This window comes from Dipteris shenzhenensis, chromosome 14, assembly GCF_047967505.1.
Source record: "Dipteris shenzhenensis isolate YYH24624 ecotype China chromosome 14, Dip_SZ_1.0, whole genome shotgun sequence".
Taxonomy (NCBI): domain Eukaryota; kingdom Viridiplantae; phylum Streptophyta; class Polypodiopsida; order Gleicheniales; family Dipteridaceae; genus Dipteris; species Dipteris shenzhenensis.
Window position 1 is genome coordinate 55,233,509 of NC_141609.1, and position 21,238 is coordinate 55,254,746.

A 21,238-nucleotide genomic window follows, 5' to 3' on the forward strand; every position below is an offset into this window, starting at 1 on the left:
TCCATTCGCTTCAACTTCGTAGTTCCCATTTTCTAACTTTGTGGTCTCCCAGAAAGAGCAGACTCTAGGGGTATAACTCGGGGAGACACATTTTTGCTTACTTAATTATAGCAAGGGCAAGCCTTGTCTTCTCCAAATAATCTCTGATACCCGACTTGTGAACCTCTGGAAAGGTGGTTAACCCTATAAGCAAAAGCTTCCCAGGGTGAACTCGCCTTTGATCTTCCTCATGAATATGAAAATATCGAGACTACCCATTGCAAATTGAATATGTTTCATGCATATTTTATCTTGGAATGGGGATCCCTCTTAGTGAGTGCATCCAAAGGACCAAAGTTTACACATGTGCGAAGACTTGTGGAGGGGCACCTAGGAACATGCCACAAATATGTGAGTGTTAGTGGAAAACTTTTCAAGGAACAAAAAATGACTCAAACGGGCTTGATTATGCATTCCTCAATTGAATCTAATGTCTAAACTAACTTCAAAAGAGGAATTTGATTAATTTCTGGCTCTCCCCTATCTCCCAGCGATGGCTGCCATGACGACGCTTCTTCCGGTCTCTCTGGTTACCAAAGCTGATTGCAAAGCCGTGTCGCTTGCTTCCTCTAAAAGTTTGTGCCCTGCGTCCTCCTCTTTCTTTTCGCTTGCGCGCCTCCCATCTTCCTCGCAGTCTGTCGCTCCCGTGGTTGCCTCTATATTCCCCTTTTCAAAGAAGAAGGACAAGCAAGCCCTGAGACAGGAGCTTCTGCAAGCCATTGCTCCTCTTGATCGCGGCGCATGCGCTTCTCCGGAAGACCAACTCCGTATTGAAAAGGCAACTTCATTTCCAGCTGCGTTGATGGTTCAGTACTATCGCTCATAGTATTATTTTCTGCTTCTAGGTTACGTAACATTTTGAAATTCAAATGTAGATCGTTCAAAGCTTGGAATCATTAAATCCTGTCAAAGACACATTGAAATCTCCTCTTTTGAACGGGAAGTGGGAGCTGCTATACACTACCTCGGAATCCATTTTGAAAAAGCAGGTGTAAATATCTCATCTGTACTTTTGCGCCATGTTGAGCAGACTTGATTTTAGGATTTTTCTCATGCGGACTATGTCCTTAACAGACTGTAGTTTTGAAGTACACAGAGGCTGAAACTTTTGAGGCCCGGTGGACCTATCTATCAATGTATCAACACTGACACGTTGAGAGCACAAAACATGGAGACCTGGCCTTACTTTAACCAAGTAATCAGCTTTCCACTTCACTTCTAATGCAACATACTTCTTTGCAGTGTCTTCCTCTAATCATCCAAGATCTTTAGGTGATGTTCGAGGGTCTACAGCATTTGCTAGCTAAGAATTTCCAGCTCTCTCTCTCTCTCTCTCTCTCTCTCTCTCTCTCTCTCTCTCTCTCGTTGTTCAAGAGTCTTTTGCTACCATTTCTCTGGAGAAATTCTGCTAAAGCTAAAAGTGGCGCATTGTGTGGTCTTCCTATGTTTCGATGTAATTCACAATAGCTTTGGTGTTCAACGAAATGGGCAGATTGCTCAGGCTTGTATCTCACCCCTGAAGAATATGGCCCGCCTGTCATGCAGTATGGTCCCAATTTACCGTAATTCTATGCAGAGGTTTCTTTCTCTCGTCACCCGCAGATTGTAATTGTGCAGGTCACTGCAAATTTGACTCCTTTAAGTGGGAAAAAAGTTGCTGTGAAATTTGATGTCTTCAAGATTGGTGGCCTGGTATGTACATTCTCTTATGATATTGGCCTGGGAAAGCACTTGATTTTTTCTCTTATTGATTAAACTTAAGCATAAGAGTCAAAATATGAAACGTACATCAAATGTAATACAATATTGCACAATATGAATGCACAATGTAGTCAACTGATGTTGTGCCGTTTTTTACACCATTGTAGGCTTGAAGAATCGTTCTTTTTATTAAAATAAAATCAGTCTGTAGGTAACTGCCATGCATTCCAGCAGCCTTGGACGTTCTGTCACAAAATATTCAGTAATGCTGTAAGGTTGAGATTTTTTATGTGGACTTGGCAAAATCCTTTTTTCTACAAAAGAAAGCTTGTCCTTATAAAGCAGAATGGTAGGATGCAATCCATGAATGATTGAAGCATTCTACTCCTATCATAAGCCAGTTTCCAGAATTGTTTGACATAGCTTTTCACTGATCCTTGCTGAGTCAAATCATACCATCTGCAAACATATTGATCCCTGGCTAGAGATGAAGTAAAAGTCTGGAACATTTCCCTTTTAAGTCCGTCCTAGGTATCAATCACCACACTATCGTGTTGCAAATGCCTCCACAATGTGTGGGCAAAATCCTCAAGAGGAAGCACATCAAATCTTATTTTTTTGATTCCCGTTAGGAGACTAAAAAAATCTTCCAATTACTATTGTAATAGAGGAGTAGGGGCAGATTTGGTGAAGAGGAAGGGAGAGAGGAAGGGGGAAAGAAATGGGAGAGAGAGAGAGATAGGAGAGGTAGGAAGGAAAGAGAGAGAGAGAGAGATAGAGGGGTAGAGAGAGAGCACGTAGGAGCAGGAAATGAGGGGAGGAGGTAGATTGAGATAAGGTGTCACATCCAAAAGTGCTATAAGAGTGGAGGGCTTGGACTTATCATTACAGCCCTCCCTTCCCATAGAATTTTACCCTCAAAATTACATGTACCAGCTGTCACGCAAGGGCATTGAGACAGCAAAGTGATGCTGATCAGCCTGGCCCTATCAGCTAGATATAGATTTAGATGCTCGTTGGGGAGAGACTAAAATGAAAATGTTTAGACTTCACAAGCAGTTGTAGCTTGAATGAACAGATTTTGGACTACCTTTTGATTAGCCTTCTCCTTTAGTGCTAGCCTTCATCATGGCTGAGTCTGCCCTTCACCTCCGGAGTGCCGACAGAAACTCAGTACGAAGACTTTGTATAAATGGATGCTCAAGTATGTGTGGGTGTGTGGATTTGTATGTATGAGAGCATATTTTTATACTATGGTCTACACCCACTGTTGGGCGCTGATGACGTCAGTGGGGATGTCATAGTAGCTAGTCCCTGCTATGCATGATGGAGTTTATGGTTTTCAGCCTTGTGAGTGACTCTCATGAGATTGAAACTGCACTATGTTGTGTTTTTAGAGGATGAGTTTGGGAATGTTCCTGGATTCATCTAGGTATATACTTGTAGACAATACTGTCTGGCTACGGTGATTGTTCATCCTGTGGAAGTCCTTTCCATTTGACGAGGTATTCAATGTATACCCTGTTGCAAAGTACTCGATCTATGAAACCTACGATGCTCTCGGGAACATTAAGGATATGACCCTCATCATCCATAGGTGGCAGCTCTGGAAGTATGTGCACATGGTGACCTACATGTGTTTCAGCAAATACACATGAAACACATTGTGAATCTTGAACGTGCTTGGTAGCTCCAATTGATATGCTACCTCCCGAATCTTGCGGATGATCGTGTAAGGGCCATAATACCAATGAGCAAGCTTTGTGTTGGTATTACCCCTCAACGAGATGTAAATGCGAATAACCTCCTTCTTTGAAGACCAAATATCTATCGCGTTCATCCGCATATTTATTCTGCTTGGCTTGGCCATCCTGCCTATTCTTTTTAGCCAATTGCAGAAGGGCCTCCATCCTTTCCAAGTCATCTCGTGCTTGCTGAATTTTTACTGCAGTGTCTGCAATCGAGGAATGCATTTCCACTTTACACCCAGGCATTGCCTCAAACGCGCTGATGCCAATAGAGAGATGCTTGGTATTATTGTAGCAAAATATAGCAAGTGCAAGCTATTTATTCCATGACCTCTGGGTATCATGACAAAAATGTTTGAAGTATTCCTCCACGCATTTGTTCGCCCTTTTTGATTGTCCATCAGTCTCAAGATTTTATGTAGTGCTAGTTGTGAGTAAAGTACCAATTGCTGTAAAAAATTATTGCCAAAAGTGACCCATAAGTTTTACATCTGTGTCACTGAGCATTTTTTGGGGAAAGCCATGGTGCTTAAACACATGGTCAATAAAATGCGAAGCAACTTTTGATGCTGAATATCCGGTCTTAGTTGGTATGAAATGGGCCTGTCTTGTCAATGTATCCACCACGACATAAATGCTGTCCCATCCCCTCTCTGTAGAAGACAAGCTGTGATGAAATCCATTGCTATATGTGTCCATTTGCCCTCCGGAATGGGCAATGGTTGCAATAGACCAGCTGGTAGTTTGCTGTCCACTTTATTCTGTTGGCAAGGCAAGCATTCAACAATGTATTTGACCACATCTCACCAGATGCCTTCCCAGAAGAAGCTCTGTTTGATCCTCTCATAAGTCTTGGTGACACCTGTAATGTCCAGCCATAGGAGAGGAATGAATTTCTTGCAAAACCAGCTGCTTATATTGTGAGTCTGGCACTAGGCAAATCCTGTCCTTGCACCACAACCACCCATTATGCAATTTAAAGTCAAGGTGACTTTGGCATGAGGGCTCCTGCAAATCTGAAAATATGGCTGCTGCCTTTGAATTCTGCTTATACTCTTCCTGAATGCCATGAATCCAATCCTGAGAAATTGTAGAGACAATAGACAATATGCAAGCCCACATCCCGATAAATGGTGCAAAGGGAGAGGTTATGAGAGATGAATTTTCTTCTCAAGCAACTCCCACACGTGTACTCCCACTTCCTCCCGTTCCACTTTGGAAAGATGCTATGAGGCTTTGTTATGCCTCAACTAGGTCCAGCTCTAAGGAGGACCTAAAAGGACAAGAAGGATAGAGTGGTTAAGCAATTGTCTCAAGCTATTATTGAGGACAGGAAGAAGAAAAAATTATGCTACCTTTGTGGAGAGAATTGGACTCCAGATCATAGGAATGTGTGTAAGGCCAAGGCTGGGAGCTAAATTGAGTATGATAATAGAGTTTGAAGATGATCCTACTTCAGAAGACCCTACTGCAGAGGTTGAATTTCATGATTGTGAAGGTGATGGTCATGGAGATGATGATTTCTCTCATGATTCCAAAAAGGAGACTTCTTTCCTGTTTGACCCAGGTGGTTCTACCTTGGGAAACACCCAGATAAGTGGTGACTGCCAGCCTAGGTCATTCTACTGGTTCTGCATGGTTGAGAACATAGACTCCTGAACGATGGAAATGGAAGTCACCATGCCCGTATAGTGAGAGCATCGGGAACTCCTCTCTAATCCAGGAAGACATTCTATCATCCCCCCTATTGCAGAAAATTTTGGCTCCATTGAACATGTTGTTTGGACCACTAGGCACATGGCATCATTTGTAACCACTTCAATGTTTGGTGATCCGTCCAGAGCGTAAATTCCTAACCATGCAGAAAATGCTTCCATGTTTTGAGAGCATGATGACTCTTGACAGCTCGTTATCATTTACAAATACTTGCAGTTAGCTTGAATCCCTTCCATGCGATGGCATGACGACTCTGTTCCAACACTAGAGAGAGAGAGAGAGAGAGAGAGAGAGAGAGAGAGAGAGATGGGTCTATGAGACTATGAGAAACCTGATACAAATAGCTGAAAGGGTGGAGCTACTAAACGAGCCTCAAGATGTATTTACATCCACGGAAGGCCTCACGGACCTATGGGACAAAGTACAGCAGTTGGAAATGAAAACTCATAGAAGCCACAGAGGGCTGAAGCAAAGGGTTCGCTAAGGCCCTATGTTGAGTGCTATGCTAAGCTAAACTAAACAAAACTTAGTAGCTGAAACCCGGCACTGTGGTAGCTCTCAGGTGCGGCTACAAAGATATCCCGGGCTTGCGTCTGTCGGGCTGTCTCCTGCTGTGGCGGAGGACATGGTCTCCTCGACCTCTGTATTTGAAGAAAATATCAAGGTGACACCTCATCTCTCTCCTCGCCCAAGACGGGTCAAACCTCGATCGTGCCTGCTCTGGTCACTCTCTGTGTCATGGATTGTGCATCCCTCGCTTGGTCGTATTGTGTCGCCCCTCTCTGCTGATCGATGCTGTTGGCATATCTGCCGACTCGAATACATATTAGTCCGTGACATGTCGCTGCGATCAGTCTGCCTCAGTGTCCATGTGCTGTTGTCAATGCATGCTGCTGTCTGATCTGTGAGAGAGAGAAGAGAAACGGCGGGTGCAGAAATCACAATCCGCCAATGCAAGGAATTGGTCCATCAGGCGCTGCCCATGAAAAATGAGGGGAAGAAAAAGAGCATATTTGAAGCATCGTTTCGCATTTTGAAAACGGCTCAAAAACGCCATACCGTTTCAGACCTTACGAAATGGAACCATGCGGCATGTGAAGCTACAATAGGGTCAACTGGAATGGCCATCTCTGTCAGGAGCTTCTTGTAGTGCGACCAACAATTCTACTTCTTGTAGTGCCACATGTTACAATAAAAAAACAGTTCTCCTTGCCATACTTGGTCCATGTCTCCAAGTCCAAGAAGCCACCATAGCCGTTACTATCCTTCACCAATTTTATGTAGCACTTTGTAGGGACCATAATATCTTGAGCCAACTTAACATTATTATCCCCATCAATGAGGCATATCTTGTCTTATGAAGTCTGAGTAAAACATAATCCCCAACTTCAAATTCAAGCTCCCTCCTATGAGCATCAGCATAGGACTTCATACGTGCTTGGGATTTCATCATGTAGTTCTTGCACTGTTGAAGTAGGGCTGTCATATGAGCTATATCCTCAAGGGCCTGTTGATTGGAGATGCTTCCATCAGGAATAGTGGAAGGGACATGAATTTTGTAACCATACAATGCCTCAAATGGGCTCATCCCTATGAAAGTATGCTTGGTCCTGTTATAGCAGAATTCATCCCATGTGGTTTGTGTGTCAAAACAATAATGTCTGAGATACTCCTCGAGCCACCTATTAACCCTTTCACTTTGGCCATTAGTTTGAGGATGGTCAGCAGTGCTTGGGGTGAGGAGAGTGCCCATGGCTTTGAACAATTCTTGCCAAAACTGATCCATGAATTTAGTATCTGTCATTTTCTATTTCTTGAGGCATGCCATGTAATTTGAATACATGCTCCCTGAACTGAGCTGCCACCATAGAAGCTGAGTAGTGTGTCTTTGTGGGTATAGAATGTTCTACCTTTGTAGGCCTATCCACAACCACAAAGATGCTGTTCCACCCATTTTCTGTCACTGGTAATCCAGTTATAAAGTCCATAGAAATGTGGGTCCACTTGCCCTCAGGATTGTAAGAAGTTGAAGCAAGCCAGCTGGTCTGAGATTTAATTCCCTATTTTGCTAACAGGGTTTACATGCTTGGACAAATTTATATACATCTCTCCATAACCCCTTCCAAATAAAACTCTGTCTAACCTTTTCATAGGTTCTAAACCATCCTATGTGACCACCCATTGGAGCAGACTGCATCTCTTGAAGGACCAGCAACTTATAGGCAGAATTATCCACAAGAAAAATCCTTCCTTTGTACCACAATAAACCATTAGACAACTTATAGTGAGGATGGTCTTCACATGAGCGATTTTGTAGGTCCTGCAATATGACTGCAGCTTCATTATCTGAGAGATACTCTTCTTGAATACCATGTATCCACTCCTTATAAACCTATGTGATAGAACTCAAAGTGCATGCCCACATCGTAGATAGAGAGCCAGCCACAGTATTGTCCTTTCTGTCTTATACTCAATATCAAAATCCTAATTTTGAACTATTGAAAGCCATCTCCTTGGTTTGGGGGAGAGATTAGTTTGTGACAGGAAATAGTTGAGAGTCCTATGATCTGTCTTTACCTTGAAATGACTGCCATAGACATAATGGTGCCACTTCTGAATGGCATGGAGTATGGCAAACATCTCCTGATCATATATGTGATCACTGATAATTGACCTCTTCAGCATCCAAATTTATACTCTCAAAGGCAATAACTCAATGAGGCTGCTTAAGGAATGTACCAATGCCTCTCCCACTTGCATCAGCTTCAATAGTAAAGGGGAGGGAAAAATTAGGGCATGCCAATATAGGAGCTGAGGAAAGGGCAATCTTCAATTGCTGCAAACTTCTTTCTACATCTGATGTCCATACATAGCAATATGTTGAGTAGGTCAGTGAGAGGAGCAACGATCTTGGCAAAATGCTCAATAAATCTCCTATAAAAGGAAGCAAGACCAAGGAAACCTCTGAGTTGAGTCACATTTGCTGGCTATGGCCATTCCACAATACATTTCACTTTATTGGGATCCACCCTGATTCCATTGCTGCCCACAATGTGTCATAAATATTCCACCTCTCTAGCCATGAAAGTACTAGGCTTTGCATAGAGCTGGTGGGTTCTTAAAACCTCCAAGACCTGCTTCACATGAGAGAGATGCTCCTCCCTAGACTTGCTGTAGATGAGTATATCATTAAAAAAAACCACTACAAACTTGTAGAGGTAAGGCTGCAAGATTTTGTTCATAAGGGCTTGGAAAATGGCTGGAGCATTGGTGAGGCCGAATGCCATCACCTTGAACTGATACAATTCCCTTCAGTTCTAAAAGCTGTCTTGGTTTCATCCTCCTCTCTCATCCTTATATGATGCTAACCCGACCTAAGGTCTATCTTGGTGAAGAATTGAGCTTCCTTCAATTTATCCAAGAGATCATCAACTCTAGGGATAGGAAACCTGTTCTTACAGTCATATTGTTGAGATCTCTGTAATCAATACACATCCTGTAGGATCCATCTTTCTTTTTCACCAGGAGGACAAGTGAGGCAAAGGGGGATTGGCTGTGGGAGATGAAGTCTGTCCAGCAACTCTTTGGCCTGCCTAGCCATCTCCAGTCTCTCCACTTTGACAACCTGTAGGGAGATCTATTGACTGGTTTAGAACCTGGTTCAAGAGTGAAGGAGTAGTCAATGTCCCTTGTAACAGCTCCTGCATGTCATGATCTTCAACCCACACATCCTTGTGCCTTCAGATTTAGAAAGGTGAAGGGCATAGACTACACATTTTTAGGTCCCTTGCCAGCTTCCCAGAAGAAATAACAGTCAACTTAGGTGGTTCATGACCCTTCAAAAATACCTCCTAACCTTTCTGGAAGAACTCATAAACATGTGATTGAAATCCATAGTAATCTCTCCATGAGCTTTCAGCCATTCACATCCAAGTACAATGTCTATTGGCCCCATATCCAAAGCAAACAAGTCTCCTCGAAAAGTATAATCTGGGGACAACTGAATTTGGTGGCCTGACAGTAATATCTACTAATGGATTGCTCCCCATTGACCATTTGAACTTGCAGACCATGCTCAATCTGTGTAGGTTTTAGTCTAACTGATAAGACAGTCTTAGAGTTAATGAAATTGTAGGTGCTCCCACTATCAACCAATATGTGAATTGGTCTGCCATGATGACCCCTTTCAGCCTGAGTGTTTGGGCACTTTGGGAACCCATAAATGCCTCCAGAGTCACGCAATAGATGTCAGACTGGGTGTCCCAGAATAAATTTTCATCATCCACACAAGAGTTGCCTTTAGGTTTTCTATCATTCTCCATGTAATCATCAAGAATTTCCACATTCCAGAACTGATGTGCTCTTGGGCAATTAGATTTTCAGCTTCTTGGTACATGTCATGCTCAAGTAAAAGCTCCGGGATTATGCCATTCATGATGGTTGGTGGTTATCATAGTGGATTCCCTTGTGTGCTGTCTCAGTTCTGTGTCATTCTACTTCATGATGCACATGATTCAGCAAGAGGTGGCAATTAGGCACCTTCCAAAAGGTTGATAGGAGTCCTCACAGCGACATCCATGAGTATGCTCCTCACTATCAAGTGTACCCAGAAAGTCATGGGAAGCTTTCTAATCTTCTCTAGCCTTTGAGATTCCTAATCAGCCATTCAAAGGGATCACATGGGTTTTGTGACAAACCTGCCAACAGCCGTCAATTCAAGGAACACTATGTGCCTAACTATTGTGGTTTGGTTTAGCAAATTCATCATGCTCATCCCATGTAAAAGTATCATCAGCAACCTGACTGTTTCTTCCATGGTTGTATCTGATGTGTGGCATTCCGAGAGCCATTGTATCCTCTTGCGACCCCCAGGTTCACGAGTTTGTTTTGGAGAACTCTTCAACTTTGGTACCAAGCTCGAATTTTCTAGCAGTTTTCACCCTCATTCCTCTGTAAAAATAGAAAACTACAACCAGTTGGCTTTCGACATACTGAATTGCCATGTTTCACATGCACATATTCGATAGGAACAGTTTCTTCCTTGGTCCAAGGGATCCTTAAAAACTCCTGTTCGACCAGTGTGGGTAGGACTCCTACAAAGCAGCCTTTGGCAAAAAATTTCAAGTCCCTTCTTACCAAAACATCCGTGAAGGTGTATGAAGCTGATCACATCACCCAGTCACCCAGTCATATGAGAAGATCATTGCATCCATTAAGACGGCATTGGTAAGCACAAAAATCCTATCAGACATAGGCCAACAAGCACTCTTGGAATGTTTGCTACAAGGAGGGGCAGTGGATCTATCTCTGGATCTTGAAGAGGCGATTCAAGCAGATTGGGAAGAAGTGTCTGAAGCTCTCACATTGAATCTTTGAACTCTTTCCAATCTTATAGGCTACCAACAATGTGGCCACGAAGTTGCAGTTACCTACCACGACATGGACCACGCATCCTGTTTTCCATTTCCTAGATGTGGAGCAGTCCGAGATTGTTGATGAGGCAGAGGTGGTTGAACAGAAACAGATTTTGCTTCATTGCTTCAAGAAAGGTACTGACAACCAGCAGGGCTTTTATGCACTCAATTCAAACATCGGGGCTCAAACAAAGCTTTTTTACAGATTATTCTTACCTCCTTTCCATTGTAAGGAGGTATTTCATCTTCCCAACTTCCAGCTTCAGTAGAAGGGGATGTCATGGGCCTCTACAGCCCATGCATGGCTGCCTAGCTGGCAGCAGCCCATAGCAGCAGCAGGACATCTGTGCAGGCCCAGGCACGCTGCCACGAAGCCGGCTACAGCAGCAAGGGTTGCAGTGGAGCAGCAACAGCAGGCTGACATCAGCGGTACAGCGGCTCATGTCAGGACTCTATGGACAGGTACGGGTGAAGGCAGGGCTCCAGACTGCAGCAGAAGTAGAACAGGCAGCAGAGGCCAGGGATGATGTCAGCAGCTAGGCACTGACATCACCAAACCACATCATCCCTGCCAGGTTGGCATGCTGGCATGGCAGGTCGGTTGACAGAGGGTCCGGCCAGTCTCTGGCAGTTCTGGCCACAGAACCAGTGGGCCAGTAGCCTGCCCAAAACCTATATAAGGGGTCTTTCCTCTCAGCCTCTGCAGCAGTTTAGCCCACAGTTCAGGCTCAACGGCTCAACAGCCTGTAGCCTGCAGCAGCTTCAAGAGGACCAGCAGGCCTTGGGTATCAGCCAGGGAGGATCAGCCTGCCTCTCTCCATCTCCACCTCAGAGGAAGGGATCTCCCTTCATCTACAGTTGTATTCTTTCAGCCTGTTGACTCACTTGTGCTTTCAGCATATTGGCACAGAAATTAAAGACAGCAGATACTCTCTTCGCAGGGGAAGAAATCCTGCATTCATTCTTACACACTCACAGCAACTGCACACGACTTTCGTGTGATTCCTTTCAGTCTAGCTTCTGTTCAGTCAATCCGTGGTAGCTGAGAGGGAGAGAGTTTAGTCTCCTTGCCGATTAAATGGGTTCTCTTCCCAGCCGCAACACCCTCTTTATTCTCCCCATGGTGGAGAAGCAGGTAGGTGGTCCGGGCAGTAGACCACTCAACATCTCCTCTGGGCCAATGAGATGGATTGTGGATCCTTTTACAGACAAGAGTTCACGGCTATTTAATCTCTCTCTTTAAGACCTCAGCCCCTCTTAATGCCTCACAACAAAATATCCACTCTTGTTTAATCTTTCTCTTTAAGACCTCCTTATCCCCACTTTGACAGAAGAGCATCAGGGTTGAGGTTCTAGAACTGACTAGGCGCATGCTTCAATCACGAATACTCCATGGGAGTCATTTAGTTTGACCCACTTTGATTTAATTAGTGTTGCAAGGCAGCTCGTACTCTTCTCAGGACTTAGCCTGGATTGATAATTGTGACACATCAAGGTCACTGAAGACATTAGGCTTAATAATACAAAATCATCAGCCATTTGCAGAATCTCCATGGCTCATTGTCAAGGATAGCCTTTGGGAAGATTCATTGTCTAGATACAGAAGCAAACTTCTTGACATGAAATAACCCACATAGCCAGTGCTTTCCCATCCTTGTATCTGAACTATGATCTAGTTCTCTGGAATTGAAGCTTCTCACTGCTATTATAGCATCAGAGTCCACCATAAAATCGTGATGTTCTAATCATGTTTTTGTGAGGATTTTTAATCTGAGCTATCCTTGTCTAGCCGCTCTTGATTCCCCTAACTGTGGTCAGTTACGAAACCATTTTTGGTTAGTTAGGGATGTCAGGAATTCTAGCTAAAGTTATTGCAAGGGTAGCAAGCTATGGCTAATGCTTTCTATGAAAGGTCCAGATTTGACGTTGGAATGCTAGCAGGGTTACTGCGGGTTGATGCATCTGCCATATGCTGCATGGCAATTCCCTTGAAGCATCTAGTCATGCGCAATCAATGTATTCAAGCAATTTCACTAAAGCTTATGAATATGTTATACTCTGATTATGTAATTATAGAAGTTAGCAAGATGCAACATTGTGTTGGTATTTTGTTACTATAATGGCTATAAAGCTCTGCAGTAATAAGGGAAGATAGTTCATATTTATTCTTTTTCTTTGCTTTAAGAACATTTTATCGTGATAACTAGCCATGTTCTTTGAGTAAAATAATTTTTGTAAGGCTTGCCTGTGGATCTTTTATTTTGGGGGGCATCTTGCGTTGATGGATTTCAGTTTTGAGGTGGCTATTGAGTCAGTCATATCACTGGAGTTTTTTCAGATCAGTATTAAGGCTCCTGGCCGTGCCCGAGGTGAATTGGAAATAACATACGTGGATGAAGAGTTGAGGTACGAGCTCTGTAAAACCAAATTCTGGAACATAGTCATAAAAACAAATTCTGGAACACACTCTTAAGGGGGGACTTATTGTATCCCTGTCCTTGATGAGCTAATTTGGTTAAAGGTTGCTGCCCTCTGTCCTCATGCTGGGTTCTGTTGAAGGAAAGAGGTTTCTAATTCAGAAACAGGAACATCAGATCCATCAGTTTCTGTCTGACATTCACCTTTTGTTTAATGATGCATTTGTCAATCTAGATTGAAGGATGCTACCTAATTTCTGAAAGATTTACTAATGCATGGGAGTCTCTAGCGCTTCTAAGTTAGAGCCTCATAATTCAGGCACCCTTTTATCTCTAGTATGGCCCCCCTTCTCGGGTTTATGACATTTTTATGGTTCTGTGACCAGGCACTTGTCATGCTATGGTTGGAATCATTGTGTTAACAAATGCTCTTCGTTATATTCTTTGACCCTATGCAATTGCCTTTGTCCAGGTCAAGGATAAAGGGAGCTAGTAGTGTGTCGAGTTCTTTTTTTGACATTTAGGCTTTCAGAAATATTGTTAGGGGACCTTTTTCCAGAATACCATCTGAAGAATGGATCTATGGCTCCAGAGTTTCCAGATTTTCCCTTGTGTGAAATATAAGTGAGTACCTTCAATCTAATATTTGCGCACTTGTCCTCATGAGCCAGTTTATTTCTTTAGCACTTGTCCTTCAAGTTGCGGCCTGCTGGTATTGCGATAATTCTTTCTATCTTAAATGGTGTGTTGCCCTATCAGCTAGATTTAGATTTAGATGCTCGTTTGGGAGAGACTAAAATGAAATCGTTTAGACTTCACAAGCAGTTGTAGCTTGAATGAAGAGATTTGGACTACTTTTTGATTAGCCTTCTCCTTTAGTGCTAGCCTTCATCATGGTTGATTTGCCCTTCACCTTCGGAATGCCGACAGAAACTCAGTACGAAGACTTTGTATAAATGGATGCTCAAGTATGTGTGGGTGTGTGGATTTGTATGTGTGAGAGTATACTTTATACTATGGTCTACACCCACTGTTGGGCGCTAATGACGTCAGTGGGGATGTCATAGTAGCTAGTCCCTGCTATGCGTGATGGAGTTTATGGTTTTCAATCTTATGAGTGACTCTCGTGAGATTGAAACTGCACTATGTCGTGTTTTTAGAGGATGAGTTTGGGAATGTTCCTGGATTCATCTAGGTATATGTTGGAATGAAAATACAGACGATCTCATTGTTTGGGAGGGTGCATTAGTGTGCTATTAATGAAGAAGAACCTCAAGATAGCCACTCCAAAGGTCACCATCAAGTTCATTCCCTGCCTTTGTCATTCTCTGATGAACCTCTGCTCCAAGACAAAACATCAACAAACTTTTGAATCTGCTGGCCCTCAATCTGCAATGACCCAAGAGGTTGTACATCATGTGCAATTCGAGCTCCTTGTTGCAAACTCAGCCCGTAGAAAAACTTTTCCGGCAGATTTCTCCTTCTGCTGCCTAAAATACCCACCAATATGGTCTTCTGCTTCATGTCTACAGAAGCACTTAAGGTGAACCTGCTAGCCACTAAATTGCTTCAGGGCTGCTGCCAGTTGCAGTAAACAACCTGCCTTCCAGACTAGATGAAGAACTGTTGATTGTAATGATCAACTCAACTGATCTCACTCCCATAGGCCCTAGCTGGGTAAGTGATCAGTTAGATGCTGTTTTGATTTTTTATCTCCACAAAGGCCCTTGTTGTGTAAGGTTGACACTCTTTCAATTTGTGAAAAGCGGAATAGTGCAAACAGCATTGCACCATAGAATCTGAAACCAATAATTAATTTGGTCATATCTCAATGGGTATGGCTCACCCATGTTGAGCTCAATGTTGGTACACGAGCTCACTATCCTCCATGCGACTTGGTCTCTCAAGGTCTTGTTTTTGCTTTGCACAAAGGTGGATTGTGTTGCAAATAACAAAGCCCTTCTGGGCAGGGCCCCAGCCCCCCACCTTGGCTCCTCAACTGGTGTCGCCCTCAACATTGTTTGTGAACCTAAATCTTTAATTGTGGATTTTGCAGAAAATTATTAACCATAAGATTAAGACCTTAACACAACCCCAAGTGGCCAAAGTTGGGCCATCACAGGTGGTATCAAAGCCTGGGTTCATAGTCACCCAGTTGGCACTTAGGCTGGTGTTAAGGAGACCTTATGGGTAACTCCCACAATCCACACCAATTTGACACCATATTTCATCTAGTCCAAGTGAGCCTCAGGTACTCTAAGAATATAAGAAAAGCCATAGCTTCACGTCTCCAAGACAAGATGGTAGGTCTAGAGTTGGATCTAGAATATGAGATTGTTCTCCTAAAAGGAGATGATATTTGGTGTTGTAAAGAGACAGCCTTGTATGTGTCAATCCTTTTGTGAGATGGACTTAGGTTCTGAGAATAGGGTAGAAAATTCTAGTTTGATCACACAGCCATCTATTTGTCAACTACCTCTCTCTTTACCTACCACATGATAAGCTAAGATTCCAATGTGGGGATAAGTTTGTCCGTCTTCTAGGTTCTGCCTGGTCTATTTAAACACCTACCCAAGAGAGACCCTCCATCCTCCTCCGCTCCGATCCTCATGTTTCCGAAGACTTTTAAACCTTTTGTAGTACTGCTCCCACACCCTTTGGTATAACCTCTTCATCACACTATATTGGCCGCCTCCCTAGGAGCTTCCTTTTCCTACCTTTCCCTATAAATTTTTTTCAGCGAATAAAAGTCAAACTTTTTCAATTCTTCTAACATTGGAGGTCGAAAAAGAGGACGGAAGAAAGGCAAATGCTTATATTGCAACAAAGCCAATCCCTATGCTAAGGATTGCAGGAAGAAGAGGCCAAACACAGGGACGCAGACTGAAGACTTGAACGAGCCTTGGGCTAATGTGAAATAGGTTGACAAGTGACAACTAGAACGATAGCAACAAGAGGTCGAAAAAGAGGACGGAAGAAAGGCAAATGCTTATATTGCAACAAAGCCGATCCCTATGCTAAGGATTGCAGGAAGAAGAGGCCAAACACAGGGATGCAGACTGAAGACTTGAATGAGCCTTGGGCTAATGTGAAATAGGTCGACAAGTGACAACTAGAACGATAGCAGAGCTGCTTGTTGCAACGAAAAACCTCCTATGTGAACAGTATTTAATCTTATATTATAAGCAAATAAAAGAGTAGCTAATTGAGAGGATAATGCTGTGAGACAAAATCGTGTTGGATCACTACAATGTATGACTGAAGAACAAGCACATTTTCATCACCTGGAACAGACATGTTGAAATTCCTCTGGCAAATAGTCAACTGCTTGGCTTATAAAAGCAACCGGCCTCAGGGCCTGAAAGGTAAGAAGAAAGGAAATGAAAAACGTTTTCATTGTTGCATTGCAAGGGCGCATGAGAGAGAGAGAGAGAGAGAATTAGGGGGGACAAAGAGAAGGGAACTTTGAAGAAAACGTTGCAAAAAGGAGAAAAAAGTGTCAGCATTGAGCACACGGTAAAAGGAATAAAAAATTGCACAAGGAGGAGAGGTACTGCAAGAGGGTTGCTATGGGGCCTAGACACTTCATAACCTTTCAGTCTGGTAGAAAGAGCTTAAGCAAAGGAGCCCACGTAAAAAGTAAAGCCCATCACGTACAGCAGGATATCAACACCCAAAAGTAAAGCCCATCACGTACAGCAGGATATCAACACCCAAAAGTTGAAATAGCTAATCCACATGCGAGATTTGGGCTAGATAAGTTTTTTAATGGTTGTGAATGGATATGTGGCTCAAAGCAATCACCTATGGAATTTAGAGAATTCTGATGTTCATGATGTGGCATGAATCTCTCCTTGGGAATTAAACACCAATTGTTGAATGCAAGGTGCAAAGAAAACACAAACAATGCCACTAAGCAGGTGCGGGTGGTAATGGGTGCACATTGCTGAAATTATGAAACTCTTGGAAGCCACGTTGATATTCCCAGTTAGTGTTTCTGACAGGTGTCTTCGCCTGGAAAGTGCCTCAGTCAACTACCCGATGGCCTAAATTTGGTTTTACAAAGTTTGCCGAGGAATTGCCAATGTCAAGGCCAATTATGTCCTCCTACAAGGGGCGTGATGATACTGCTTATTTATTAAAAACCGTATCAGGAAATCGATTAGCTGAAGGGCATATGAGCAGATGAATCAGAGGATGCAGCCATTGGCGATTATTTTTAGGGAGATAGCTGATGCAGGCTGAACTTATCAATGGGGTGGATCCTGCCTGGTATACAGAGGTGAAGCAGGGACTGAAATGAGCAGCTGACTGTGTGGGCCCATTTTTTCACAGAATGAGCACCTAAATTATATCCTGAAAAAGTCATACATAATTTTAAGATTGAGCGTCTTTTGGTTTTGATTTAAATTCCTTAATGAGTGCTATTCCTCTGCAGTACACTGCCCATTTTCCATCCTTCCTGGCAGCCTTAACCTTGGCTGATTCTGTTGCTTTATCCTTCAGTTGAGCCCTTGCAAGTTCCTGAGCTATCCATAGCTTAGCTCCTTTCAGCTTAAAGAACTGTCATAGGATCTTGGAGAGAGAGAGAGAGAGAGAGAGAGAGAGAGAGGCAGGGCATAATGTTTGGTATGGATGTACTATGTGTTAATTAATCTTGGAACATAGGTTTTGTGCTGACGTTAGTAAAAGGCAGACAAATTGGGAGAAGTATCTTCTAATTTTAGAATTTGCTTATAATCAGCTGCAGACTATATTCCATCCATGTTGATGAATGGATTTCAGCCTAGAGATCCACAATTCGTAGGGCTTGAAAAGGAAAGGTACAAGCAGCTAAAGACTTTTCTCCAAGACATACATGAGATGTTAACTCACGCCCAATACTAAGAAAGCTAATGATAGAGGTAAAAGTTAAGTGAATCTGTCCATTCAGATTACTTCAGAGGATTGTGAGCTTGCTTACAAATTAACCTTACAAGAAAGATGTAGAGTGGATATAGTATTTCATGTTAGTCGTTCGACGTATTGATTGCTTGAAGGTGATTCTCTGGCAGGAGAGGAGCTTCTCATAGATTTGATTGAAACTATTAACCTTCCACATCAGCCAGAAATAATTATTGATATTAAAGAAAGGCGTTTAAGTGCCACAAAATTATTCAAGTTAGTGAAGCGGAAAGATGGTGCAGAATAGAATGCTACCTAGGAAGGTGTAAGCAAGCTCAGAAAGCGGTTTCCTAATATTGTTGCCGAGGACACCAACTTTTTTTAAGAAAGGGGAAACGTTACATCAATAACAGTAATGATTTAGGGAGTGTGCCTTGGGTTAGGAAAATTAGGGAGCTGGATATGGGTTAATAGTTAGTGGGTTAAGTAACCTTATGGCCTAGAAGTGCCAAGTTAGGACAGCTGTGCTCTAAGTGGACTAGTAGATAATTAGAAGATAACCATTGGGCTTAGGGGAGGCATTAGTGCATCTAGCAATTTCTTATTGGGTGCTGTAGATGATACGCCGTGGCATGGTGGTGTCTTCCTATTTTTGCCTTTCGTCTTCAGGACATCCACGCTTGTGTCGGGTGCTACATGGAGTGAATGAGACGAGGCATATTTTGGACAAATGGGAAAAAAAGTGAAGGGGCTAGATTAAATGAATTCGTCTAGACTTCACAAGCAGTTGTAGCTTGAATGAAGAGATTTTGGACTGCTTTTTGATTAGCCTTCTCCTTTAGTGCTAGCCTTCGTCGTGATTGAGTCTACCCTTATCTTCGGAGTGCCGACAGAAACTCAGTACAAAGACTTTGTATAAATGGATGCTCAAGTATGTGTGGGTGTGTGGATTTGTATGGGTGAGAGCATATTTTTATAGTATTGTCTACACCACTGTTGGGCACTGATGACGTCAATGGGGATGTCATAGTAGCTACTCCCTGCTTATGCGTGATGGAGTTTATGGTTTTCAACCTTGTGAGTGACTATCATGAGATTGAAACTGCACTATGTTGTGTTTTTAGAGGATGAGTTTGGGAATGTTCTTGGATTCATCTAGGTATATTAATGGGCTACATTACCATGGGTTGCAAAGAGGGGGCATTGGGGAAGGCTAGAGTGTGATGGATCTGAAGGTATGACATACCTGAAGCAGGGTAGAGGGCACCATGGATTGTGCTGGAAGCCAGTTATGACAAAGAGCCCTTTCAAGACAACTTTGTGGACCAAAATTTAGTCTGACGATCTCTTTCTCCTTCCCACGATGGTCGTTTGCAGCTGCCTGTTTTGGTAGCCTTCTCATTTGCTCCTAGCTGCAGGCCACTCCTTGCCTATGACGTGTTGGGGTGGTGGGGAAGGAAATATTTACTTCTTCAGCGAGCTTCCTTCCCTCTTCATCTCATGATGGCCAGATCTGCTCGTGACTTGATCCATAATAGCTTCTTTATGCCCCTTGAGTCTCCTCCTACTGGTCTTGGCAAGTGGTGGCTTACTTCTCCTGCCATGTTTCTCTTCTTTTTATCTCCTAATGGGCCGAATCTGCTTGGATTTGACTCCTTCGCTTCGAGACAAGACTGCACGCACAATTGGGGAAGGTTTGAAAGTTACACATGGATGCTGTTTGATAGGTGTTTGCTGTGCCTCAGTGGTGACTGGAAGAGGATTGCTGTGGATGAGATATTTTCATTTTCGTAAGAGATATATGGACACAGTTGTTTTTCCTTTGCATGTGCTTAGCAAATGTGGATGGTGCGTTTCTTGTGCAGAATTTCAAGAGGAGACAAAGGCAATCTGTTTGTTTTGAAGATGGTTGATCCCAGTTATAGAGTTCCTGCATAACAGCAGGGCAGTGTATTCCTGGGTTTGAAATTATTTAGAGCTGGGAAAAAATAATGCCTTCTCATGCACGAGTAACTTACAACCTGAAGTTATGTGGTACACACTTTTTCTTCAGACAAACTCATTTCAATTTCAAGCAAATTTATCCTCCCTTACTGCTCAAGCTGTTATTGTGTACCGCTTTGAGTAGATGCTTTTGCTGATTGTTTTCTGTAAAATGCATTTGTCTTTTCAGATCTATTTCCTTATCAACCTTCTGAAAGATGACCAAGTAAATGAATAGATTATATTGAGCCATTGGTAGGACTTCACCGGTTCTACTTGAAGTTTACAAACTTATAAAGCCAGATTCTGGTTTGATGAATTCAAGGATTGGATGTTGTATACTTCCACGCCACTGACTGTAATGTACATTTGGAGTGTAAAGTACACAGTCAGTCACATTGCACTAGAAAGATTTGGCTTCTGGTTGGTCTTATCTTATCAAATGGTCTCTTCTGTTTGGTAAACTATGTCTTGTTGTATTAAAACAGTCCTTTGACTCCCATCTTAATGCTGTTTATAAGGTTCTCTAACAGGGGACCTTATGCTCAAGTCCAGGTTTTTTCTGGTCTCAATTTTTGTTTTGATCTCTTCTTTTCTGAAGATCCTCTCTCTCTCTCTCTCTCTCTCTCTCTCTCTCTCTCTCTCTCTCTCTCTCTCCCCCGCCAGCAGCCTCCTCCCCCCCCAAACACATGGTGCCTTCTAACAATTAATGGCTTCTCCAGTAAGTCATCTTTCGCTACTCACTATGCACAATCATTATGTGTATTCTCAATTGCAACCTTCTTGAGCATGAATATTACTTGGTATTGAAAGAGCTAGTCTCATCCTTCTTTACTCTTAAGATTGAGGGCCTTATTTGTCTACTGCTTTCTTCCTCAAAGATCTCCTCAATGGCCCTTGTGGGTTTGTGTTGGAGTTTAGCATGGGCACATAGGATGATGTCTCATTTGTGTGGCCTCAATTTCTGCAGCTAAGTGTCATCTTCTTGAATTCCTCTAAAGGCGTTTGTTAGGAATAATCTCGCATAGCTCTCTATTGTCTCCCTCATGAGCCACATTTGTTCCTTTGGCTAAAGCATTTCAATCACTAAGCTCTAACAGGGGACCTTATGCTCAAGTCCAGGGTTTTTCTGGTCTCAATTTTTGTTTTGATCTCTTCTTTTCTGAAGATTCTCTCTCTCTCTCTCTCTCTCTCTCTCTCTCTCTCTCTCCCCGCCAGCAGCCTCCCCCCCCCCCCAAAACACATGGTGCCTTCTAACAATTAATGGCTTCTCCATTAAGTCATCTTTCCCTACTCACTATGCACAATCCTTATGTGTATTCTCAATTGCAACCTT

General features: G+C 42.8%; 1 protein-coding gene across 3 annotated transcripts; it reads left to right on the forward strand.

Moving 5' to 3' along the window:
• Positions 1–463: 463 nt before the first annotated feature.
• Positions 464–20,476, forward strand: LOC147894842 (putative plastid-lipid-associated protein 4, chloroplastic). 3 transcript variants are annotated; one of them, XM_087384728.1, is made up of 7 exons: positions 467–817; positions 915–1,028; positions 1,136–1,234; positions 1,657–1,731; positions 12,957–13,024; positions 19,785–19,953; positions 20,093–20,476. In XM_087384728.1, exons 1-6 carry the CDS (start codon positions 533–535, stop codon positions 19,855–19,857), a joined length of 714 nt encoding a protein of 237 aa, XP_087240854.1. In that variant the 5' UTR covers positions 467–532; the 3' UTR covers positions 19,858–19,953; positions 20,093–20,476. The 3 variants fall into 3 exon arrangements, with proteins under 3 accessions (XP_087240855.1, XP_087240856.1, XP_087240854.1); XM_087384729.1 differs by lacking the exon at positions 12,957–13,024 and having other exon boundaries at positions 464–817; XM_087384730.1 differs by lacking the exons at positions 19,785–19,953; positions 20,093–20,476 and having other exon boundaries at positions 464–817; positions 12,911–13,008.
• Positions 20,477–21,238: the final 762 nt, after the last annotated feature.